At 36.7% G+C, this 24868-nt stretch overlaps 1 protein-coding gene across 7 annotated transcripts in view; it reads right to left on the reverse strand.

The window, feature by feature from the left end:
* The window catches only part of CADPS2 (calcium dependent secretion activator 2), a gene marked incomplete at both ends in the record, with an annotated part of 304052 nt that overhangs the window by 53309 nt on the left and 225875 nt on the right, over positions 1-24868 (reverse strand). For 4 of the 7 annotated variants that reach the window (XM_079548164.1, XM_079548163.1, XM_079548161.1 and 1 more), the window contains 3 exons: positions 11-152; positions 9860-10016; positions 13516-13642. In XM_079548164.1, coding sequence (XP_079404290.1) covers positions 11-152; positions 9860-10016; positions 13516-13642 — 426 coding nt within the window. The remainder of the gene's footprint in view (positions 1-10; positions 153-9859; positions 10017-13515; positions 13643-24868) is intronic. The other 3 variants (XM_079548166.1, XM_079548165.1, XM_079548162.1) reach the window with 1 other exon arrangement.

A 24868-nucleotide genomic window follows, 5' to 3' on the forward strand; every position in this document is an offset into this window, starting at 1 on the left:
AAGCACTTACTTGACAGGTTGCCACGACTCTTGTTCAAGACCTCTGTGAATGGACTGGGCAATTGATGATTCCATGAGGTCAATGTAGCGGATGACCATGGGAACAAAAATTTCTTGCAAGTGCTTGTGAAACTTTCCATTGCACAAAAATGCTTTAAAAAGAAAGAAAACAGAAATAAATATGTCAGGTCTTTCCCTCATTTATTTTGCAATAGGAAAAAGTACCTCTTAAAATGTTTTAAAATACAAAAATATTTTAAGAATAAATATAGTGTGATCCAGCCTGTGTAGTAAGTACAGTACATAAAAAAAACAAAACATGTTCATCATGAGGGCTTTGCAGTCCATTTTTAGATGCCACTGTTATGAAAACTAGGCGCATATGTAAGTTCTTTGTTGAGCCAGATCACTTCTGTATCTCCTTAAAGTATATTTTGCTAAATCTAAGCCTTAGTCATTTTGTTCAACAGAACCAAAACAAATAAATTTCAGTGATATTCAATCATTTGCATTCTCTTTATGCTAAGAACAAAGGCTACAATAAAACATCTCAGCTTCAGTAGTTTGCTGTACTGCTTTCAGCTGGGACATGATGCTGTGCTTTGGCTTTGGGAGAAAAACAATGGTGATAAGACACCGATGTTTAGTTGTTACTGAGCAGTACTGCACAGAGCTAGGAATATTTGCATTTCTCATACTTTCCCAACAGGGCTGAAGGGGCACAAGGAGTTGGGAGGGGACAGAAATACAACAGCTGACCTAAACTGGCCAAAGGAATATTCCATACCATATGACAGCATGTGAAAAAAACATAAAACTGAGGAGCGTTGGCCAATGGCTGCTGCTTAAGGACTGGTTGGGCATCGGTCAGCAGGTAGTAAGGAATAGTTTTGTGCATCGCTTATTTGGTGAACATATATTATACTATTACACTTACTATTATTCTGTTTTTCTCTTCTGTCTTAGAAAATAGTTTTTATCTCAACTCATAAGTTCTACTTTGATGTTTTTTTTTCTCATTCTCTCCCCCATTCCACTGGGGGTGGGGGAAGTGAGCAAACAACTGTGTGGCGCTGAGCTACCTGCTAGGTTAAACCACAACAGCTATGTGCAAAAATATAGTGAAATACAGCCTTTTCTTCAGAGAACTTATAAGAAAAAGATAACATGTGACATAGGAGTATTTGTGGGAATAAGAACAGTTTATCCATCTGGTTTATGTCCTCAAGAGCTAGCAAAGTCCTGAATCAATTCCTGTACCTACATGGAACATTCCATGATCTCTGGAATAGACAAATAAGTCTTAGTGTGTGTATGTTTGCCACGAGCTGGTCAGCATGCCAGAATTCACCACCAGAATTCTTCCTTTTCTGATCCCGAAATACACATAAACATAAAACAGACCCATGAACCAAAAGTACTTCCTTTCCAGTTTGTGTTCATGTGAAACTCATTCCCATGAGCCATACTTGTCTCTCTTCTGCCTTCTCAACTGCCTTATAAAATCTGTAAGGATGTGAACTTTGCTTCCCTTCTGGAAGACTGCCTATACTCAGGTATGATCACCTCCAATTTTACAGTCATTGTAGTTTTATAAAGGAAATCCTGAAAACTAGTTGTCGGAAATGCTTAGGAAAGCTAATGACATATAACACTGCTAGAGGCTTTCTCTTTATTTTTGAAAGAAGCAGAGTCAATTTGTGGGGGATACTATAAGGATGAAGTGCATTTCTCAAGAGAAGTAAAGCAGCTACAAGGTGTAGAAAATTATCTGCTCCACAGATGGGATTTACTGCATGAAAAACTATGCAGACAATGTAAACTAAAGATGCTCAAAATCTAAAAATAAGTTTGCCATCACTACTATTTGTTCTGATAGTCCTTACAATGTTCTTTAGTAAAGTCTCATCTTTACTGTAACTACAGTCTGCCCCACCAAGGGACTATATTGGTTTCATGTTTTGGATGTCCGTATTCACCCACTAATCTAGAACTATTACTACGATCTGTAATGATATTCCCATGTGTCATGTAGGCAAGCTGAGTCACAATGAGAAATTTTCATGATTTTGCTTTCTCTTACTGTTATGTGTTTTACATTCTCTTGTGCATTCAGCTTCAGCTTTCTCTTCAGCTCAGTGTGCTTCAGGCTTGAGTTCACTCACCCTTATATCTTAAGCAACCAAACACTTCAAATGGAAAGGCACTGGTAGCAGCTACCGTCTCTAGGGAAAGCATTTGCGTCTTTCCCTGTATGGCTTCTGGGTTTCTCCTCTTACTTATCTCTGCCTCCAAACGTCTCATTTGACATGGATGGGTACCTCAGTTGCATTGTGAGGAGGCCTCTTCTTCCTAAGAGTAAAAGGCTAGATCATGTGGCTCAAAACCCTGGAATCCATTTCATGAAGAGATAAACTCCTCTTGTCCTAGTTCACTACTATAACTCCATGTGTGACATGCAAAAATAATATCTGTAACTTACACAACTCCTTTGTTTCCTCTTTATGATTAATGTTTACCACAGACAGAATCTAGGGAGATGAAGACTATGGAGAAAGTGTGTCTTCAAGTTTTATTTTCTTATTTTTACTTGCACTGCAGGGAAACACCTTTATTGTTGGATACTGTTTTCTTTATAACATTCTTGCAGAATTGGGAAATTATGTATCAATCACTTTTTCCTAAGGAGAGAAGATTGATGAGATTGTCACTCTTTCATTTGTCCACCTGCTTCTCTCTTCCTAAGAATTTTAATACTTATAGCTAATTTCAGTGTTATATGGAAACAAAGGTAGAGATCTCCATTATATCAAGCCTCATGAAAACAGGCAGCTAGGTAACAGACAGAGATCGTTAGGGTTTCTGCAGAGAAAAAGGCAGCAGCATAGGCTTGTCTCTTACTGAACCCCTGAGAATCCACCCTGGAGAACACCTATCAGCCCATTACAAACATGCTCCATTATTTACACTGCTCACAGAAGTACTTGTTATCTAGCTAGTTCTGGCATAATTAATTGCATATCAGGCTTTCAAAGCTGTGTTGTTTTTCCCTTGTATTTATATATCTTAAAAATGCAGCATCTGTACCCAGCAATAGCAACAACTGAGAAGGATTTGGATATTAACACAAAGATGTGGAAGCTTGCCCACACATCAAGTGTTTCACAGTAAACAGCTGATGAACATTGCCTTTGAGAAACAAAAGGTGGCAGGTATCAAGCTACATATAAGGCTGATTTTTTAAGGCTACTTTGAGCTTAAAAACAACAACAAGAACACAGTAGTGTCAATTAAGTCAATAGTGCTGCTTTTCAGCGAATCATTTCAGGATGGGCATTAATCAGGCAATCACAGTTACCTGAGAGGATGAGCCTGTACCTCGCTGTTTTCTGAACACACTGCAGAAATGCTCTGCTGCAAGATCTGCTTGGGGAATTACAGTAATAGAGCCTCATGGGCAGGAGCGCAGCTCTTGTTATTCAGAAGTCAGAATGAAATTTAAAGAAGTCACAAGCAATAAAAGCTGTTCAACTTAGAAAGCTGAATCATTTTCTAACATCCTGACATCAATCTTTGCAGGGAAATGAAACTACCTAAACCGACGCCAAGATGCTTAATCTGACTGCACTCCAAGCAGATCGCTCTGTATGTGGGCACACACATGCAAGTGCTATCTTGGATGAACAACTCTGTGAGCATTCTGTTTTCCCAGAGTTGAGGACATGGCAGATTTGATTTACCCATATGGAGATTTCAAGGATTACAGTAGGGGAGGGAAAGAACTCAGAGCCCAGGAGTGAGTGACGGAGATGAGTATTACCAGCAAACTCATGGCACTCCACCCTGTGATTAGAATTGATCTTGCCAACAGGTACCACCTGTGCATCTAAGCAGATGGGAAACAAGAGATCCTTGAGGTAATGCCACACTTCAAAACCCTCAACTACCACTTCTCTTCAAAGCTACATAGCTTAATTCTCCGTCATTTTGTCAATATAGATGCCCCATGTGCTCTTCATGTGAACCATCTCATGTTCACACAAACAACAACAAAATGAAACTCCGTGCCAGGGCAAGGTAATGTGTGTACAATATTAAGGGGAAAAGGATTGTGGGAACAGAAACATCTCCCAGTAAGAAGTACTAGAAATACTGGAGTTGAAAGTTATTCAACTCTTACATAGTTGAAAAATGCTAAAACATGACATGAAAAGATCAGAGGTGGAAAGCACAGTGTAACAACACAGCACTGGAATAAGGTTCCTCTTCTAACAGTGGAAAATAATTTGTGGTTCTTACATACATTAGAAACTTTGGGACTTGTTTTCATTTTATCCATGCAGATGTTTTGGGAGTTATTCTAGAGCCAGTGTGGCAAGTTGTCCTCAAGAGCTTCTTCAGAATCAAAGGTAAGGGGAAGAATGAAACAGGTTATCACGAGTCTCTGCACCAGTGGCAAAATCAGCACTTTGGAAGAATCTGCTATCACCCCTCTTTATATGACTCTCAGGAAGGCACCACTTGGCTTTCCTGATGTATTTTAAAATCCAATTTAAAAAGAGTAAATTTCAAGAAGGAGGTTTCCTTGGGGCTCCATATTCTATCTGTAGCAGTTGAAAATCATCCAATCCACTAAAAGAAGTTGATATTTCAATCTGCTTATTGTTTATAGTTCATTCTGCCTCCACAGAGCATTTGTTAATCAGTTATTTGAATTCTAGCAAAAATTGAGAGTGTCTCAGCTTATATTCTAAATGCTATGCATTTTGCCATATGAGACATACTTTAGAAATGCATTTTAGAGACAAGCTATGTGGAAGTAAGCTGTAAACTTACTTGAGGAGCAAAATTTTCACCCTCCCCCTCCCACCCCAGAATATCAGCAATGAAACTGCAAAGAATTTCATCTTTACAAGACAAAGGGACACAAATGGCTTATTGCAGATTGATTTATTGTTATGTTTTGTTCCTAAAGCTATCATTCAGCCAGAAAGGATATTCTAGTAAGCAGTTTTATGGTCTCAGTTAGCTGTCAGTATTTCCAAAACTGCAGCCCAAAACTGAAGGTAGGTTATAATTTCAAAACATCTCCTAACAGGACTGAGCAAAAATCCTAGGTCTCTTTTTTAGAAAAGAGTCCCATTACAATTAATGAAAAATGTAGAGTTTGACGAGAGAAGGATCTTTTTGGGCTTGCCCTGAATACCTTAAATCTAAATTGTTCTCTATTTACACAGTACAGTTTAAGATGGGAGCTGTGATGGTATATTTAATTTCTAGTACAAAAGTGGTACACAGCCTGTAACCAAGCAAGAAGAGGATGCTGAGTTTACTGACATTTGCCATACTGCTGCTATTAACAGCAATACTGGAAAATAAAAACCAAAACATATCAAAGAGCTCCAGTTTTAAATCATTAGCCAAGATAATGGCAATAGTTTTCAAGACCCTAAATTTCAACATACAGCTTTTTCTGACAGATGTGCCGTAGTTGACTTAGAGCAGGTACACAGGTATTTCACAAGTGATACTCAGTGAAAGAGAGATTATGAGTTAACTTTAAAATACTTCTAGTTTTGTTTGATTTTTGCCAGTGTTCATCACAAAGCACTAATGCAATATTGCTGAGCAACAGTACAGTCTATGATAACAGTAAATGATGCAGGTAAAATTCATTAGAATGGAAACAGAACTTGGAAAGAAAAGGAGCAGAACACTGAAATATACAGTTAAGATACTTATAACATTAGCTAAATATAAAAACACTTGATGGAATTGTGCATGTGCCAGTAAAAGATATCTCTGATTATGTTAATCAAGAGAAACTGAGATATTTTCTTGAAGCACTAAAAAAAGTGATTAATATGAATAATTAAACACAGAATCTAAACAGTCCTCTGAAAGCAGTCCCTTTCATAATATAATTAATAGCCTCAGTGGAGAAAAAGTAACGTCTACATTACTGAAAAAAAGTCCCGGGACATATAGTTCTGAGACAATCATGGATTTCTTCCATGAAATTCTATGAAATTCTGGAAAAAATAATTCTGTTATCATAGAGAGATATTGGGTACAGCTAAGTCTGTACCATCTGCAAAGCTTTACACAGTCAGGCACAACTGAGTATCAACAACTGAAACTTTGGAGATCACAAACATTTATATTATAGAAGTAGCTACAGCATTTTTTTCAAACATTTAGATTTTGAAAATACACAACAAATTTATCTACAATCTATTATCCATCTCTACAGTACATGTCACTTTGTTATCCCTCTTTGTTGCTTGATAGCTCCTCTCAGAAAAGCTGCAGAATTTTAAAGGATAGGAAGATCATATTCCTTGATCCATTTTAAAAAGTCAGACTTCATTGGTTAGACTTAGAGCAACAGGACAATCAATAATGAACGCAGAACAAACTTCTTAATTTCTGTGGCCAGAAAAGGTGGAAAAGCTTCAAGTGACTCAGAATGGAATCCTTCATAATAGAAACATGAAGCAAGCTTGAATCAGGACTTCCCTCTCCTTTTAATGCAAGAAAACTTACTTAATGGGAAATAAGGTTCTATGATTCTTTTTTTTTTTTTTCTTTCCTTAATGTCAAATGAATGCTGTATTTTAATCACTTGGCTTTAATTATGTACAATGTTTTTTATTCTACTTAAACAACTGATATATTTCAGTGGTAAAGTCTACGTATTTTCATTATCGCACACTATTTCTAATACTGTATTTTAGTGACACAGTTATAAAAATAACCATGCAATGAAATTTCACTTTAATGCTGTAAATGTTAGAGCGTTTCTTTATTGTTAGGAGTTTGCTCATGTCAGGTTTGCATGAAAACTAACTCCTGCACTGAATATTTTGAGCTCATTTCAAGCTCTTGAGCTAGAGATAGAATAACACGCAGGTGCCCGTTCTCCAAATTTCACTGAAGATTAACCTAATATACAATATGGTGACCTAACAGTTCTTCATTTGAAAGAAATCTGAAAAGTAATCTCTGATATAGCCGAAGAGTGAGAATAACCCAGTGGGATTTCCACCTCTTCATTTCCTAATGAGTTTTTTGATAATGAGAGGTGACTTTGCCAGTCACTGTGGGCTCTATTATGGCTAATTTACTCCACTTCACTCTCCTTGTTAATTATTAACACTAGCCTTTTTATCCTCATGAGGCCACATTCCAGTTTTTCCCTTTTTAGATTTTTTCTAAATCTATCTTTATGAAGGTGATAGTTTCCAGGAAAAGGTTTTCACTTAGAGTACAGCCAGAATTATTTATTTCACTTCGAAAGACTGTAAAATTGATTACATAAGCATGGGGAGCTATTTCTAGTGGCTTTAATGTACTTGCAAGGTGAAAAGGCTGTTAATTAAAGAATAAGCACTGTGGTTATGTTTCACTTGGGAATCAGTTCTTGGTAGAATGGTCAGTTGCCACTTGCTGACATACCCACTGATTAAAAGGTGACTAATTTCCACGGTTGCTTTCCAATAGTTACATGGAAAAAAAAAGAGAGTATAATTTTCCAGATGGTTTCCACTCACCAGAAACTGTCATTTACTATATCTATTACCTCTAGGGAATTACTGAAATTGGTATACAGGTGTGACATTTTAGATAGCAATCGTTTCAGCTAAGGTTTTAAAATCTTGCTAATAATTGCTTTGACATGAAAAAATATTTACTTGATTTTTCTATAAAATGTCTTCCCCAAGGCTGACTGAATCATTTAGCATTATTATCCGTGTAATCTTTTAAGGAAAGAAAAATCAGTAGAAAAATCTCAATTGCTCAGATCCAGAATGCCATCTCAAACCCATGGATTAAGAAACTATAACAAGTAAGAAACTATTAAGAAACGAATAAACTATTAGACCTAATAACATCTAGTTTTTCTTCGAACTTTGTACTCCAGGAGAATCTAGAACCTTTCAGTTGAAACCAGTTTATTAGCCAGAAACTAGGAATGACTGGAATAGCATCCAATACCAACACCTATGAAGCTAAATGAAGATGCTGAAAACACTGGAAGAGACATTATGCCAACAGAGGAGAGATGAATTTGCAGCTTTGTAGGCCCTTAGTTTGAGGGAATCTTTGAGTACAGGACATATCTTTCTCTTTGATGTAGTTCACCTTATGAGTTTCAACTTCAGAACTTGGTAATAGTCCAGAAATGGTTGCTTGTGCTTACTAGTTCCTAATGGCTCTTTCTCCATTAATGCACTTCTTTTTTTTTTCCCCCGAAATGTCTAATTCCCACTGCACCCTGGGTAAAGGCTTCAGATATTGAATGAGGATTTTAGATCTTATGCAGAGAATCAGACAACCATGTAAACTAATGTGTGCCTGACCCTTTTATGAAAATTGAATTGATTCCTGCACACTCCTGAGCAGCTTTCTTAATCAAGCATAAATTGGCCATTAGCAGAGAAATTTTGCATAGTTTGTCCAAAAAAAGTACCCAGATCAACAATTCCCAAGTATCTGTAATTTTCTTTCACTAGGACAATGTGCCAAAAAGGAAATAATCTGGAATGTGGCATGACACGTAATGATCTGTCAGAGTAAGGAGAGGTATTTCATGACAACATACATCTAAGACTGGATGCTAAAGTTCTCTCACTCTGCCCAGACCACATCCAATGTGTTGCAGTAACAGTGACCCTCAACAACCCAGTCTGATGTTCAGCTAGTTTAGTAGCCCTGCCCGTTTCCCTTCATGAAAGCAGTCATCTACTGTTACAGTGAACCTTTGCTACTTGTTCCATTTCATGGTATGTTGCTGGGGCCAACAGGGACTAAACTGAGGTGACCTAGATATTTCAGTGAAGACTTGGCAGCTAAGGGTAACAATATACAACAATAAACAACGAAGATTGAAACCTGTCACCTTGGAGAAAAGCTCCTGAATGCTATTTTCCTTCTGTCACACTGTTTCCATAGGTGGAGCTAAAATTATTGAAAGCTATGGAACTTCTACAGAGTGAAATAGATTTTCCAGGGAAAGTTAAAATTGATTGCTTGTATTTACAATAATAAAAGATTCAAAATTCAAAATAACTTCAATAGTTGAATTTCTACTTGTATCTCCAAAACAGTTAAAAAAAAAACAGGTAATTTTGTCATTTTTAAACAATACACATTGAATGTGAATACACATATAGATGAACACAAATATATATTATTTGTATGTATATAAATACATACATAAAATATATTTTTTCTTTATGGCACCCTAAAATGTTAGGACTTTTTTTCTGTAAAATAAAGTGCAATTTGATGTTTTTAAAATAGTATCTATTCCATTTTCTTGGGTTTCATTGATCATTTCCTTAATTCTGCTACTAAAATTACTTGCACACAAAACATTCCTAAGCTTTTACAAAAACAAAGATTTGCTCTTTGAAGGCAAATTAAAGCAAGGTAAGAAGTCTTGATCACCAGCTTAAATCATGATACAACAATGAACAAAGTGAAAATAACACTGTCCTCCTGTGTATATCTAACCCCATTTGTGATATGCCCACAAAAGTTTTACAACATAGAGACTGGTCTGAAAGTAGTTTTTATGAAAGCTTAGAAGGAAGAATTAAATACATATTATGCTGCTTGTACATCATTGATTTAAAACCAAGCAATTGGTTGTGATGAATAACCCAGAATAAATGGTGCAAATAGGAAGAAAATGCCTAACTTCAAGAAATGGAGCACCACAATATATATCATAAACAAGGGCACTGACACTCTTATTTTGAGAATTACAAATACATTTCTAGGGTATAGGGAGATTAAAAAAAATAAAAAAAAAATATTATGCACACAATAAGCAAAAACCTGAAGATCTTACTATCATTTCTGAGGGAGTTATTCAGCAGCTGGAAAAGTGGGAAGCTGTCCCAGGAGTCCTGTGGCTGTGCTTCAAGTGCTGAATCCATATCAACAGAATAAAGAGACAAAAACTTCTCTGCATGTTCAGCCAATAATTCTGGCCACCAAGAGAATGCCTGCAAATGCGACAAAATAGAATTACAAGTCGTAAAGCAAAAAGATGTACTGTATAATACATTTGGATATTTCACTTCACCTCTGTCTTATTCAGAAGGGATAAAATGGCCGTGTGAAAAATGTGAAAATATTTTGGAAGTCTTTGCATCAATAATATAAGAAAGCAAATAGATTATGCTGGGAAAGACAACAGAGTCAGAACAAGATTAGAAAGCAAAGAATCAAAAGCAACCTTTCCTACCACAAGACTTGCCAAGAACTCCATTGGAAAAGGACTATAAGTCCTGCAACTCCTTTTGCCAAGAGAAAGAAAAGAACAAAGGACTATATGTTATCAGATTGGTTTATTTTTCAAATAATTTCTCTATGTACATTTTGCTCTTATTTGCTCATCAGAAGGGATGGACTGAACGTGAAACATTATTCCTCAAAGTCTAGGAGTTTTTTAATAAACAGAATATTTTTAAATTCCTATTTTTGTCTTAAATATATCAGCTTCTCCTCAGGAAAGCACGCTGTTTCCCTTCATCAAATGTTTCTCCTGAATTTCACAAATGTTTCTATTAACTTTCAGCAACTTAAGAACTTGTTAGAAAATTGATAAAAATGAAGATTCTTAGGTAAGCTTAGCTTACAGATGAAACTTGTGAAAAGTAGTGTGTCATCAAGTAAAGCCAGCTTTACATTAAAAGCCGCCTGAAATGTAACTCTTGTAACTTATAACTGTCATTTAAATCTAGGGTTTGAAACTGAATCAAAGGAATCCATATGTTAAAGATGAAGTAAGCTTATGAAATGGGATGAATACCACACACTGCTGAGAGTGTTTTGTTCAGAGAAAACACAGTGATCAGAAATGCCTACACACGCTAGATAAGAAAGTGTCTTTCAAACTAACGTTCCTCTCATGATGAATATTTTTGAGTTATCCATCTGGGATGTGCGTAGCTTAAGCTACACAAGTGCTGAGTTGCCACAGCATCTAATAATTTCACAGAAATCATCGCTTGTATTTCTGAAATGCACATCCCAGACATGCAGAAAGATCTGCTCAGTCCGGAAGGGGATCAAATAAGAGACAACCTCTACAGGTATGTTCTTGCCTCTTCAACTTCCTGATGGATTCCGACTTTCTTGATATGGGGTGGATAACTGCAGCTTAAATGCAGAAAAGATGAAGTGGCAAATGGTTTTAAAAAAATGCTCAGCAGGCTGGAAGTATTACTGAAGGACACTTGGTGTGCTGCAGTGTCAGGACTTAAGGACACTGGCATCACAGTGAAAAGAACAGATGAGCCTTCAAAAATTTTGGCAAGAGTTTGAAGTGGGGTTTTTTCTTCAAACTGGAGGAAGTTTCTCATTAGTAAATCCTGTTTAAGTGGAAGCATTATTATTACTCTAGAAAATAATCAAATGCAAAGAAATAAGGATAGAAGAAAAGTTACACATAGCCTTTATTAGGTGTCCCTTTTAGGCAAACAAAATTCCTTCTCAAAAATATTGTCAGAAAATCAAAGCAAAAAAAGAAAACCCCAAACCTGAGCAAAACAACACATTCTTTTTCCATCTTCCTCCTCTTCGCAAATGACGCCTTGAATCAAAACAGAAATTATTCTGACCCTCTCAAGAACTACTCATCACCATGTAGGCAGCAAGTAAGAAGAACAGAATAACAAACACCACAGCTAAGATGGTTCTTCAGTCACTATGGATAATATGAAAAGGCTAAAGACAATTAGCCATTGGTGACACACATTCTATACAGCAATAGCACTGACATCATTAGAGGAAGACCAAAGAGCTGAGATTACAGAATGACACGCAAATGTAGCAACGCAACACCAGAAATCATCAGATCAATTCATGCTATACATTCAATGCACAGTTCCATGCTCTAAATGGTGAAAAATAATGAATCATTGAGTCACGTACCTCTCTTCCCTTTGGAAATCCCAGAAATTTGGAAGTGTTGTGAATAAAAAAAAATCTAGTATTACAAAATGTGACAAACTTCTAGAGAGTTTGAGAATTTTAGAGATTTCTGATCCTTTTCATCCACTGCACTGAACATTTACTTAATATTACAGTGTGAAGTCACCGTACCTAATCTTCTGTTTTGAGTAGGGAATGTATGATTTTTGTGATCTTTTTCTCATACATATTTTAAAACTGAAATTCTTCATGTTCTATAAATTTCAGTAAAATTGAACATATGCCACATGAATCAGGGAAGGGGGATATAATCTCAAAATTCCCTTTATTTCTCTCAAACTGTTTCAGATTGAAAACTTCTGCTGAACTGATTTTTCTGAAGGTACATGCAATTTATATTTGCCCTTCCAGAAAATACATCCCTGAATGCAAGTTACTAATGTGAACAGTGATTTTTGAACAGAGATGTTTAATCATACTTGTATCATTTGATTTGTTTCCTTTGTGCTCTTTTCCATAGAATTATAACATTCTTACATTAATGTAGAATTTGTCTCAAAAGACAAAGTCAACAATATATATATATTTATTAAGTAATCATTACAGAGTAGCACAGTGGCAACAGTAGTGTAGAATGGGATCTCCAGGGAATTAATTTCAAATCATTGAAACAGCTGTTTCTTCATTGTAAGATAAAATATCTCTAACAAGTTCACACATGACAGATGTAGGCTAAAAACTAGATTTGGTAGTGTGATATAAAACCAGATGTTTTGAATGATCATATTTTTAACTATATATACTAAATCATGTTTATCTTTTTGTGTATTTTCCTCAAAAATATTTATTGATTTTCTGAGAACATTTTAAAAACAATTTCCTGAACCTTAGAAAACTATTCATTATGTGTTAATAATATATACAATTATAGGTACCTGGTCAAGTTTATTTTTGTAGTACCTTGATATAAAAGGTGCTGTAATTCTAAATTTTCTAAATATTATGGTTTCTTTATCAAAAAGGAAAAGACTTGATAGTAAGAATCACAAAATTATTCAGTTTTTTTTTATTACTTAAAAATGCCATTTTGAAAAGGGCAAGTTTAAAAGCAGTACTATTCTAATCAACAGAAAAGCAACGGGAATGTGATAATTATACCCACCATAATTTTAATGTTGAAATCAAAACCTAAACAGCACGATGGATTCATGCTACCTTCAGCTACATTTTCTTCCTATTTTGAGTGACAGGTGAAAAGTTGGAAGGAACAACTGCATAAGGCTATGAATGTTTTCCATACCATTTCACAACCTCCAGCACAAAGATGTTTTCTGTATTTTATGCTCTTTAATTTTTGTTTCTATACCTACAGTTTATTCAAGCGATTCAAGCAGAGTTGTATTTCACTTCACTTTTCATAAGCTTCAAGTCCCTTATTTCTCTGTAAATGTGAACTGCCTTAAACATATGTCAGAGAGTAAAGCTAAAATGTTTCTTGACAGAATTGCTTCACATCAGGGCAGAAAAAATGTAGGAACAAACCATTATCTACAGTTACAGCCTCACCTCTGAATGATGTTCTTCATTTTGCTGCAGTACTTCGATACAGAGCTCTGCAAGGTGAAGAACCTCTTCCAGTTTTCTAGCAGGTGTTGCTTGGCTCATGGCCTCTACATGAATACAAAAAAGCAAACTGATATTGCTTTAGTTTGAAATAAATACGTTTCTCTATAGTAAGGGAAAATGTTGTCTGAATGGAAGTTACAATTTTCTGAAGTATAAGCAATTTCACATGTTGAGAATGATCATTTAACATATGTAAAAGCTACTGAATGCCCAAATCACTTGAAAGAGAAAACATTTATTTCACAAAAGAATCAGTGATCATTATAAACATTATCTAATTTGATATGTGAGAACTAACAGGTGTACCAATGTATTAGTGGCACAACTTCTGCAACAAGCAAGTTCTAATTCTCTTCAAGGCCAGAGATAGAAAGACAGCAGGCACTCAAGACCTTTTCTGTTATTGTACTGTTGGTACAATACATTCTCACCAGATGACTCATTACAGTCCTCAGTATTCATGCATTTTGCAGCAGTCAAAATTTTCGAATATGTTTTATCTAAGACTCTACATTTGAGGCATATTTAAAAATAAGCAAAGTGCAAAACAATGACTATATAACTAACTCTCTATTATTGAAATCATTTCTCTAACTTACTACGTGCTGTTCACTTACAGAATTTAATCTATTCAGTATCATAATAAAAAATAGCACAATAAAATAAAGACGTTATAACAGAATTGACATAAGCCTACTAAAAACATATTCATAACAGAAAATAAAGACAAATGGAAAAGTTACGAATGACATTAGGAGCATTCACTCTACACAGCAGATTTCAAAAAGAAAGCAAACAACAAAGTTAAAACAAAAGTAACTAAAAATCTTACAAAGCAATTTAAATCAGTTCACTTTAAAATTAAAAACAGTCACAGGACTACATTACAGGCATAGCCATGAGAGACAAGTGAAAAAGAACTGAATCTTTTACAAGCATAGCTTAATTATTGAGAGTAATTGTTCCATATATTTTATCCCTTGAAAGAATTTCAGTATTATGTACACGAGGTTGTTCACAAAGTTCCTGTCCCAGACCATAAGCCGTAAGATGGCAATGATGACACACAATATAGTAGGAGTAATGAAAGACACACAGTTACATGCAAACACTTCTCCTGGTATTTTTTTCCTTCCTGCTTTATGCATCCATAATGACCTAGAACATTATCAGATTAATTAAAAAACTTACACTATCTCCTAGCTGTCAGTAAGAATCAAACTGTATGCACTAAGTTATACACTTAACATTTCTGGCAAGTCAAAACAACTTTTCAGACATCCGAAAGGCAGGCGACCTTGTCCAATTCTTCAAGGCTAACACACTGATGCACAGTATCTTCATGAAATGGAGCTTTAATGTAAATCCAGAAACACTGGATTAGAATCTCCAGCAAACATACACTTAAAGGTGACTATAACAGCAAATTATCCTAATGCCAACAACAAACCAAACAATTTAGTTACTGAAGTATCTAAAAACAAACTTCAAAGCTCACTGAATTACTCCATAAAAGCAGACCTATTTATATAGTAAGACTTCCAAACCCAGAATCTAATTAAAGAGTTATAAATGTGGACTAAGCACAAGGCACATACCAGGACACAAAACTACATTCACTGTGTCAACATCAAGGTCATTAATATTGCATTGAATTCACAGATTTGATACTCTAGAACAGTTTAGATGAATATAACCTTCAGTGAGTTTAGAAAGGATTGCTTTAGCCATTACCAGGTTACAACATACAGACCACTACTGGATTCAGTCTTAAACTTGTTTATGTGTTTCTTCTCAGACAGAAACTGCTGTTTATAGTGGTCAGTGTCTTCCTCTCCTTGCAAACACAGCAAAAACGATTCATATGGCTGGTATATTGGTATCTGTACCATTGATGTTAATGAGTTTTAGGAAGAAACCACTGATAATAATACAGAGTGGCAAATCTGATTTCAGTATAAACAACTCATTTTTTTAAGGATCAGACTGTCATATATCTTACCACTAAGTAAGCAAAATAATTGCTTTTATAATTGCATCAATTTGTAATGACATTAAGCAAGCTTTACATTATTAAAAAAACTATATCCTAAAAAGGCTTTCTCTAAATTAGAAAATAATTCTAATAATCATATCAAATCTGATTTTCCATTGTTGTTTTGGAGTAGGCTTACTTGTTACACCTGGCATAAGCTCAATATAACCTAGAACTAATTACTGAACAGACATCATTATCATCAGAGATAGCTGGAAAGATCAGAGATTTACTAGCTAACGTTAAGATTATCCTGAACTATCCCTATGATAAGATCATGAGGAAAGAAACATGGTCTCACAAAAGTATTAATGTCATTGAGCAAGCACCGGGGAAATACAAAAAACATCTGAGCCAAAATTATGAATTTCAATTAGAAATGGCATTGAAAGGAGAAGTGGGAATGGCAACTTTTTGGTTTATTGGTTCCTTGGTTTGTTTTAAATGCATAAGAAGTCTAATTGAACGAAAGAAGAGAGAGGGGATCAGGAGTGCTCTCACACGGGCATCGGATTGATAAACACTGTGAAAGGAGAAGACCTATTTATGGTCAAAGACGATGTTGGCATAAAAATAAATCAGTCATCACAAGTTAATCAAGCCAGAAATTGCAAGGATTCATTATGGGACTAATGTCAGGAGTAATTTTTCAATAGGATCAGTGAGTAGAGAAGAGGTCAAGAAACCTCAGTTTCCTTTTCAGGTATACATAACAAATTTCTAAATGATGTTGCATGGCAGGAATGCCCAAAAATGTGGGAGAAATTAAGCTCCCTGAATTATAAGTCTCACATTTGCATGAAATTCTCAGTGTATTTTTGAAACTATCTTCTACTTGCTAAAAACATGCAAATTACTCTTGATGCTTTATACAGATTTCAGTATTTTTAAAAATAATTATATTTCAATCATCAAATTTAGTTAGGAATGCTGTAGATAATTGCCTTCATTCTGTATCCTTGGAAAAATCTCTCTTATTTTTTTGTTTACTATTTCACATAGTAAATTGATATAAGCAATCTCGCTTGCATTGTATTTACTTCTCCACATTCCAGTTGGGCTTCATCTAAAACTTTTTTTTTCCATCTGTTACAAAGTTACAAAGTACACCAGTCAGTCTTTTTCTCTAACTAATGACTTCTGTCTTTCCAAAATCTAGTGAGTATGGGTTGACAGACAAAATTATTATCATTTGCACAGTTGTATAAGCAAGTGGCTGTTAACGCATTTTGAAGAAAAAGTGTGAAATATTAACTTTTTTTTTATATTAAATACTGTGCTTGTCTTTATAAGTGTTAAAAAAAAAAAAGTATAAGAGGAATGGAAATCAGTTGTGTCAGTTTTCATTATATTTATAATGTCTTTCTCTCCACAATTACTAAGGGTTGCTGAGATGTGTTTACACTGCTCAGACTAACAAGTTGCTGCAGGAGTCAAGACAGTAAATATGCTGCTTGACATCTTTTAGAAAATAAACAGAAAAAGCCATCCATCATCTGTATTCAGCTTCACATTCTGTCAAAATGAAAAAGCAAGACAGGGTCTGCAAATAATGGATGCTTTCTCAAGTACACCCTATCAGTGAGTCACACATGTACCAAGAAAATATTGTTAAATGAGCTAAGTTAACTGACTAAAAAACTATTGAAATGAAAAGGTGAGTGCTTTATGGATGGATGGCGATCAAGGCAAGAAGGGACTGTCAGATCTTCTGCTTGGAGCTCCTGTTTTATACAGGTCAAAGAACTTCTCCCAGTACCTCCTTTACTGGACCCAAAACCATCAGCTTGTCTAACACCTAACTTATACTTGCTTTCCAGAAAAGACTGTATCTTTGCAGACAAATGCGAAACTCATTTCTTTGCTTGTTCTCCAACCCCTCACATAACCACCATCACTATTAAATGCATGTGTTTAATTTCTCATGAGCATTTTCTTGGCCTTTGGCCCTTTGGTCTTCTATGCCTTACTTTACCAAGTGAAGGGATACTTCCCTTCCTGTTTGTTTTTTCTTCTGTGAAGGTATTCTGTGCTCTGAAATAAGTCATCTTTAAGGATCGAAACTGACAAGACTCCTTCAACTATACCCTTTCATCAGCCTTAAAAATATTTTTATCTCTGTGTTATAACATGACTAGAGGATGACTCAAATACTGAGCTCTGCCAGATGTCCTCACAACCTCACACATGCTGCCCTGTTCTGCCACATCTAGATACTGGGATGTCCTGAAAACCTGCTTGTCTGCTTTTACCCAAATCCACTGCAGAGTGAATGTATACCAGAAACAATATTCGGTATGTCACGCATTCCTCTATATGCTAGGGTTAAGACTTAAGCTTACCAAACAGCAACATTTTGCTGTCATTAATTTCCAGAGGACTTTTGCATCATCTGTACAAACTTAAGCAAAGATTTTACATCTCTTCCCAACCAAGGATGAAAATATGAAATATTCAGAGTAACTAACTTCCTAGAACTCTGATGATATGGCAGTAACGTCTACTTTCTGAGGTCTCTCAATTAACCTCTTCTTAATGCCTACTTAAGCGAATTTGGTGAGTGCTATTGCTTTTGTAAATGACCGTTAGACGTTAGTAAATTTTATGCCTTATAAAGCTTCATCCATTCCAAATGTTCTTCCTTAGCTGTTGAGCCAAGAACCATGATAAATAATCAGTCTGAACAACTGAGCTGTACCAGCAGAACCGCTATGACACTGATCATCAGGATGGGAGCCAACTCTGTGTCAGTAGGGTGAGCTAATTCAGACTTTTCAATACTGCTTGTAACAAAAACAGTACAAATGTCAATAAACTGGAGCTAATATATGCTACTAGACCTGAGCTGACTCCAGAGTTAATCTGCAACTGGGATAATCCATCTACAGATAATTTCAATGTGACCATGATGGATTTTCTTGCAAATTCTCACAAAATTAATTCTGCAGTGAAAAAGTAGAGCGGACATCTGGGAGGACAGGCTATATTTTTCTGATTAAAAAAAAAAATCTAGCCTTATACAAATAATGGAATTTAGCTTTAATTGTGAAGCTGAAACTAGTTTTTCCATATCTGAGAATTAAATAGGATTTTAACTTCTCGAGACAAAACAGTTTAAAAAAAATAATTAATAATACCCCTGGCGTGTACAGAAAGATTATGAGATTTACAGAAAGTTAGAATTTACATCTCCTACTTTATAACCTATTATTTTATAAAGTGGGTGACGTTGCAGTGTTTCTACCCTTTTTCAAATCTATTGTAGTATTCAATGGAATTACTGTCATGGTATAATCGCAGATTTCTTTTTGGAAAAGGACCATGTGAAGCTGGAAAAAACTGAAACATGAAATCTGAAGAGGTAAAAGCAAAATAAAAAATGCCAGGATGAAAAGAAGTCTGATTTTTCAATTCATGATCTAACTTAGGATGCTTTGTATTCTGGTTTTCGCAACATAGAAACTAGCACTTTCTTCCCATCCTTTCTTATAACTTGTAACTTTTCTATAAAGGCATAAAGAACTAACGTTCTCAGCACTTTTTGTTCTTGTTGTTTTTGTTGTTTTGTTGTGTGGCTTAAAACTCAGAGATAACAAACATGAGAACTTAAGAGCTCCATGAATGAAGGGAGCTGAATAGTTGACATCCCAGTATGAGAAAGAACTGGTGATTGAAAATGCAGACCTAGATTTCATAAATCTAATAAATTTGAGAGTCTAAACTTTATAGAGTTAGTGTCAATAAGATGTCAATAGCAAATCTAATGCATGCAGGTAAAGAGGCAGGAAAAGTGATGCTGTCAGTTAACTTTAAAACAAATTTTGACAAAATTAGTACTTGAGAACATAGAATAAAGTGTAACAAATTTGCAAATGTAGTTTGTGCTAGATTGATGCAGAGGCTATGCCTGATAGGATATTTTCTTAGAAAATAAATTCAGTAGATCTCATCTATTCTGACTTTACTAAAGCATTTGATACTGCGCCTCATGGGAAAACTATCAGTTAAGCTGAAGAAAATGAGGATTAAAAAAGAAACTGTGTTAGACAAAGAAGATACCTAAAGAGAAAGGCTATGGTTAACGTTGAGAAGGAGAAAAGAAAGGTTTCAAGAATTCCCTGAGTATCCATTGTGGGGCTGAGCTTCTTTAATATTTCACCAATGACTTGTGAATAAATACTACAGTGCTCTGATAACAGTGTTGTAAAACACCGGCAATAAAGAGCAGTGTCATAAATACAGTAATAGAAGAACTGGAGACCAACTTTAAGAGGAAGAGCAATGGACTTAACATAAACAGCAATAAACATTTGCTATAATTCAGCAGTTGGAAATGATCAAAGACCATAAAGACTTGGTTGTATTAATTTTTCACTGAACAACAGAGTGCCATAAGCATGATGTGGATGGGAAAAGACCAGTCAAACATACTACATTACTGGTTATATTGGGCTTTAATGGCAAGGTGTTGGTAGCAGGGGCTGCGGGGTGGCCTGTGAGCAGAGCCCCGCAGCGCCCTGTGTCAGAGCAGAGCTGCTCCAGCAGGGCTCTGCCACGGCCAGAAAACAACAGCAGCACATCTGGGAGAAACGGGGGAGAAATGAGAGAGCAGCAGCCCTGCAGGCACCGAGCTCAGGGCAGGAGGAGGGCAGGAGGTGCTGCAGCAGCTCCACGTAGCCCAGGACAGGCCCACGAAGGAGCAAGCTGTGGGCACCGCACCGAGCATTATAGATTGGGAAGCAGTACTACTACTGTGCAGGTATTTCATGGAGATGATACAGTCATCAATGTTCAAGAAGATTCAAACATTAATAGAGAAAGTCTTTCAAGATGGTAATGAAAAACAAGAGACTAAACTTCTCAGACAAGGTAAGGAAAATTTACTAAAAAATAGGTTTTGTAAGTATAAAAAATATTTAAAATACATCATAGGGCAAGGCGGGATTGAAGATGCAAATGCCAAAGCTATCTAAGATAAAGGAGGGAGGTACTGTGCTGACAAATAGGAAATGACATGACTGTAAGGTGATTCATAGCCTATAGAGCAAGCAGGACTTGAAATGGTCTTCCCATACTTGAAGCAGGAAGCAGAAAATGGGAAGAACGATGGCACAGAGAAAGAACAGCTCATGCAGCTGTTAAGCCAGGATTTGGGTATGCTGATGAAGGAGGTATCAAGACATTAACCGCAGGTTCCCTTCAAGACCTCTGTTCCAAAACTGAAATCAGGGATTGATTTAAGAGGATACAGGGATGTATCCTGTTTCTGCTTAGTTGTTTAACAGAGACCAAGAAGGTGCTGTGATGCTGTGCAAGTCACTCGTTTTTGTTTATTCAGTGAAATGAACATGCATGGAGAGCTTTAATCAAGTCCTCTCCAGGTACAACGACTCTCCACTTGCCTTCTCTTTTTCAATAGAGATTCAAACATTTCAATAATGTTTGTAGTGTTCTTCTTTTTAAGTCAGAAAGATCCTCCTGAGCTCTGAGGGCATTTACATACGAGTTTCAAAAGGAAGGGTAGTATGCAGTGAGTATGTTAATGAATTACGTCCTTTGAAGAAAAAACTACTGTTGCGTTGCTCCTGACCCTCTACTGTATGCAGTTAACAGTTATTCAGCCTTTGGTGGAGAAAGCAATACTGAGATGACAACTGTGATTTGTCTTTGAGCAATTGTGCGCTACATAGTAAATATCTGCACTGATTTTAATAAAATTTATTCTCATTCTTGTTATTCTCATTCTTGTTATTCTCATTCTTGTTATTCTCATTCTTGTTCTCATCTGTTAATGATGACAGATACTGACCTGTTTGCTTCACAGCCATTTGCCACATTCATCCTTAACCAAGGCCATGTTTTACTCTACAGAAATGCAATGCTCTGTACTGAAAAATTTTTTTACACATGAGGTTTTCTCACTTGGCTTTGGAAATAACAGCAGCACTCATGGAGTCCATTTCTCCTCATTCATTCAGATTTCTAATAAGTGTTAATGGGGAAAAATTGTTTCTGAGGAGGAATAAATACAGTACTTCATTACCATGTTTTTTAAATGGATTTACGTACGTTACCATTTCTTTATAAGTTTCCCTTTATGAAGGTGAGAAAACAGCTGAAGGATGCATGCAAATTTCTCTAAGCTATTCATTGGAAGCTCTACAGAACTCATCTGAAAAATGCATTTTGGCTCTGGCCTCAGAATCCAGAAGGCCAAGTTATGCTCAGCATTATTTATTGGGAGTGATAAGTACTGAGCAAAACTGGGAAACCTGTCATACACAAGATGATTCGGAAGTACTTTCAGGTAGCAAAGTCACAAAGACAGCACGTTCTGAAATGAAAACGGTTCATACTTAAAAAGAGATTTTAGTATATTGATGCCATGATCATCATCTTCACAAATCACAAGCCCTTGCCGCAAACTACAGGAGCGTTATATGAGAGTTCTTAGGCATAGTTCAAAATGACAATAGTAGGCTTGCTGCTGTTCTCCTCGTAATATACTGACTGAACAGATTTGTTACTCCATGAGAATTTTGGCAGTTCATGTCATGAGAAATGACATGCTGAACCTTGCATAATTTTCACTGCAAATGTAACTTTTATTGAAAAATGCTGTTCTACAATGTGGCAGTGCTAAATAAAATGTCATTCTGGCTGCAAACAAATCCTGTCAACTCAAGTGCTTCTAATACCACTGCATCTGCCATTAAGAAAGTAACCACTGACTTCTGGGAAAGCATTCAGAGTCTTCTTCAATTGAGACTGTGAAAATGAGAGCGCCTGGGGAACACACCTGGGAATCTGGCAACTACACTGCTGAAAAAGGATTCTCTCAACAAGAACAACTTGCATGTTCACCTCTGTACTACCTAACCAAGGATACTCCTACAATTCAAGATTCTCTGCATAGTGTTCAGTGTATAAGTTAAATTGTAAATAATAATTGTTAATAAATAGTTTTTCCTTATTTTCCACAACAATGCAATACATGGTGCTAGGGCTAAGCATGCTGTCTACCAAGTTCACGTTGAAATCTGCAGTTTAGCTAGCATCACCAATAGGAGCAGGATTTCACTCTGTTAGCCAGCCTAAAATATGAATGATACCTAAGACCGAACTTTTACATCACAGAAATGGGTTCAAAGTGACATTAAATTATTGTGCAACAGTCTATTCTGTCAATAAAATTAATTTTCTAAGTTGACTCACTGATTTTCAAATAAACTTCTAGTCAGAAGAAGTATTTAATTAAGCAATTAAATTACAAATACAACCTATAGACCTCTAGTTTCACCTAACACAGTGAATTTCCATTACTCATTGTATGCCATAGGCTTCCCTTTCATTCTGTAACACTGTCATTTGCCAGGTCACTTAAGGGACAGCTTTCCTATCCTAGAATCTCAAGAAGACAGCAATAGTTCCTCTCAAATCATGCTTAAAGATAATGTAAAATGACTGATGACAGGTACTTTCTTTTTTTCTTTCTTTCTCTTCTGTGCCTCTAACTTAATGTCATCTGTACTTAATAGTCCATGATTCTGACACAACAAGCTTGAGAAAAAATAAGAATAGCAAGGGTGAGGGAAACAAAGATTTGCACTTGAGGTGATGCATGTTATATAAAAGTGTACAACTGAGATTTTGGAGCACAAATGTCATACCAGACAAACTCCAAATTGAGTTTCCTCTTTTCACAGATTCAACACTTCCTACATTTCTCATTTGAAGAGACATTTTATTCAACAGCTGCATGAGTTGAAGTAGTAAGTGGAATATTTGTACTATCTAGTTTTAGGTGTCTTACCTAGCAGAGAACCTCTCTTAAGGTATATTTGTATTTGATAGTATGAAACCCATCTTTTCACAGAGACATTCCTGAAGAAGCCTCCAGGTGCTCAGGAACACCTGCTTAAAGGTCCTTTCCCTGTTGGTCGGGGGGATCAGGTGATCACCTGGTTGTGTACTCATTCTAACAGGCAGTGGCAGAAATGCCTGTATCACTACATTGTCTTTTTCCTTTTTTAACAACTCTGATTGGAACACTTCTGTTTCCATGGTATTTAAACCTTTTAAATGAAAATCAGTGGAAGTGTTAGGGATCATGAGAATTTTCAGACTCTTCAGTTATATATTCACCAGACTTCTAAGCTGCACTTCACAGAATCACAGAATCACAGAATAGCCAGGGTTGGAAGGGACCTCAAGGACCATGAATCTCCAACCCTCCTGCCACAGGCAGGGCCACCAACCTCCACATTTAATACTAGACCAGGCTGCCCAGGGCCCCATTCAACCTGGCCTTGAACACCTCCAGGGACAGGGCATCCACAACCTCTCTGGGCAGCCTGTTCCAGCACCTCACCACTCTCTGTAAAGAACTTCCCCCTGACATTCAACCTAAATCTTCCCTCCCTCAACTTCAAACCATTTCCCCTTGTCCTGTTGTTATCAACCCTTTCAAGGAGTTGACTCCCCTGCTGTTTGTAGGCTCCCTTTAGGTATTGCAGGCTGCAATGTGGTCACCCCACAGCCTTCTTTTCTCCAGGCTGAACAAGCCCAGCTCCCTCAGCCTGTCCTCATAGGGAAGGTGCTCTAGTCCCCTGACTATCTTTGTGGCCCTCCTCTGGACCCTCTCCAACAGCTCCCTGTCTTTTTTGTACTGGGGGCTCCAGACCTGGATGCAGTGCTCCAGATGGAGCAGAGTAGAGGGGGACAATCACCTCCCTGTCCCTGCTGGCCACCCCTCTTCTGATGGAGCCCAGGATACCATTTGCCTTCTGAGCCGCACGGGCAGACTGCTGGCTCATGTTAAGCTTTTCATCAATCAAAACCTCCAGGTCCTTCTCCACAGGGCTGCTCTTAAGGACCGCTCCTTCCAGTCTGTATGGATGCCTGGGATTCCACCAGCCCAAGTGCAAAACTCTGCACTTTGCTGTGTTGAACCTCATTAGGTTCACCCAGGCCCACCATTCCAGCCTGCTGGATGCCTCTGAATGGCATCTTTTTCTTCCACCACTCAGCTTGGTGTCGTCAGCAAACTTGCTGAGGGTGCACTCAATTCCGTCATCGATGTCACTGATAAAGATGTTACAGAGCACTGGTCCCAAGACAGACCCCTGGGTCGCCGCTCATTACCGGCCTTCGCCGCTCATTACTGGCCTCCACCTGGACACAGAGCCACTGATGACCACCCTCTGTCTGCAGTCTTTCAACCAGTTTCTTATCCATCGAGCGTCCACCATGAAATCC

The sequence above is a fragment of the Tetrao urogallus genome, assembly GCF_951394365.1.
Source record: "Tetrao urogallus genome assembly, chromosome: 1".
Lineage (NCBI taxonomy): Eukaryota > Metazoa > Chordata > Aves > Galliformes > Phasianidae > Tetrao > Tetrao urogallus.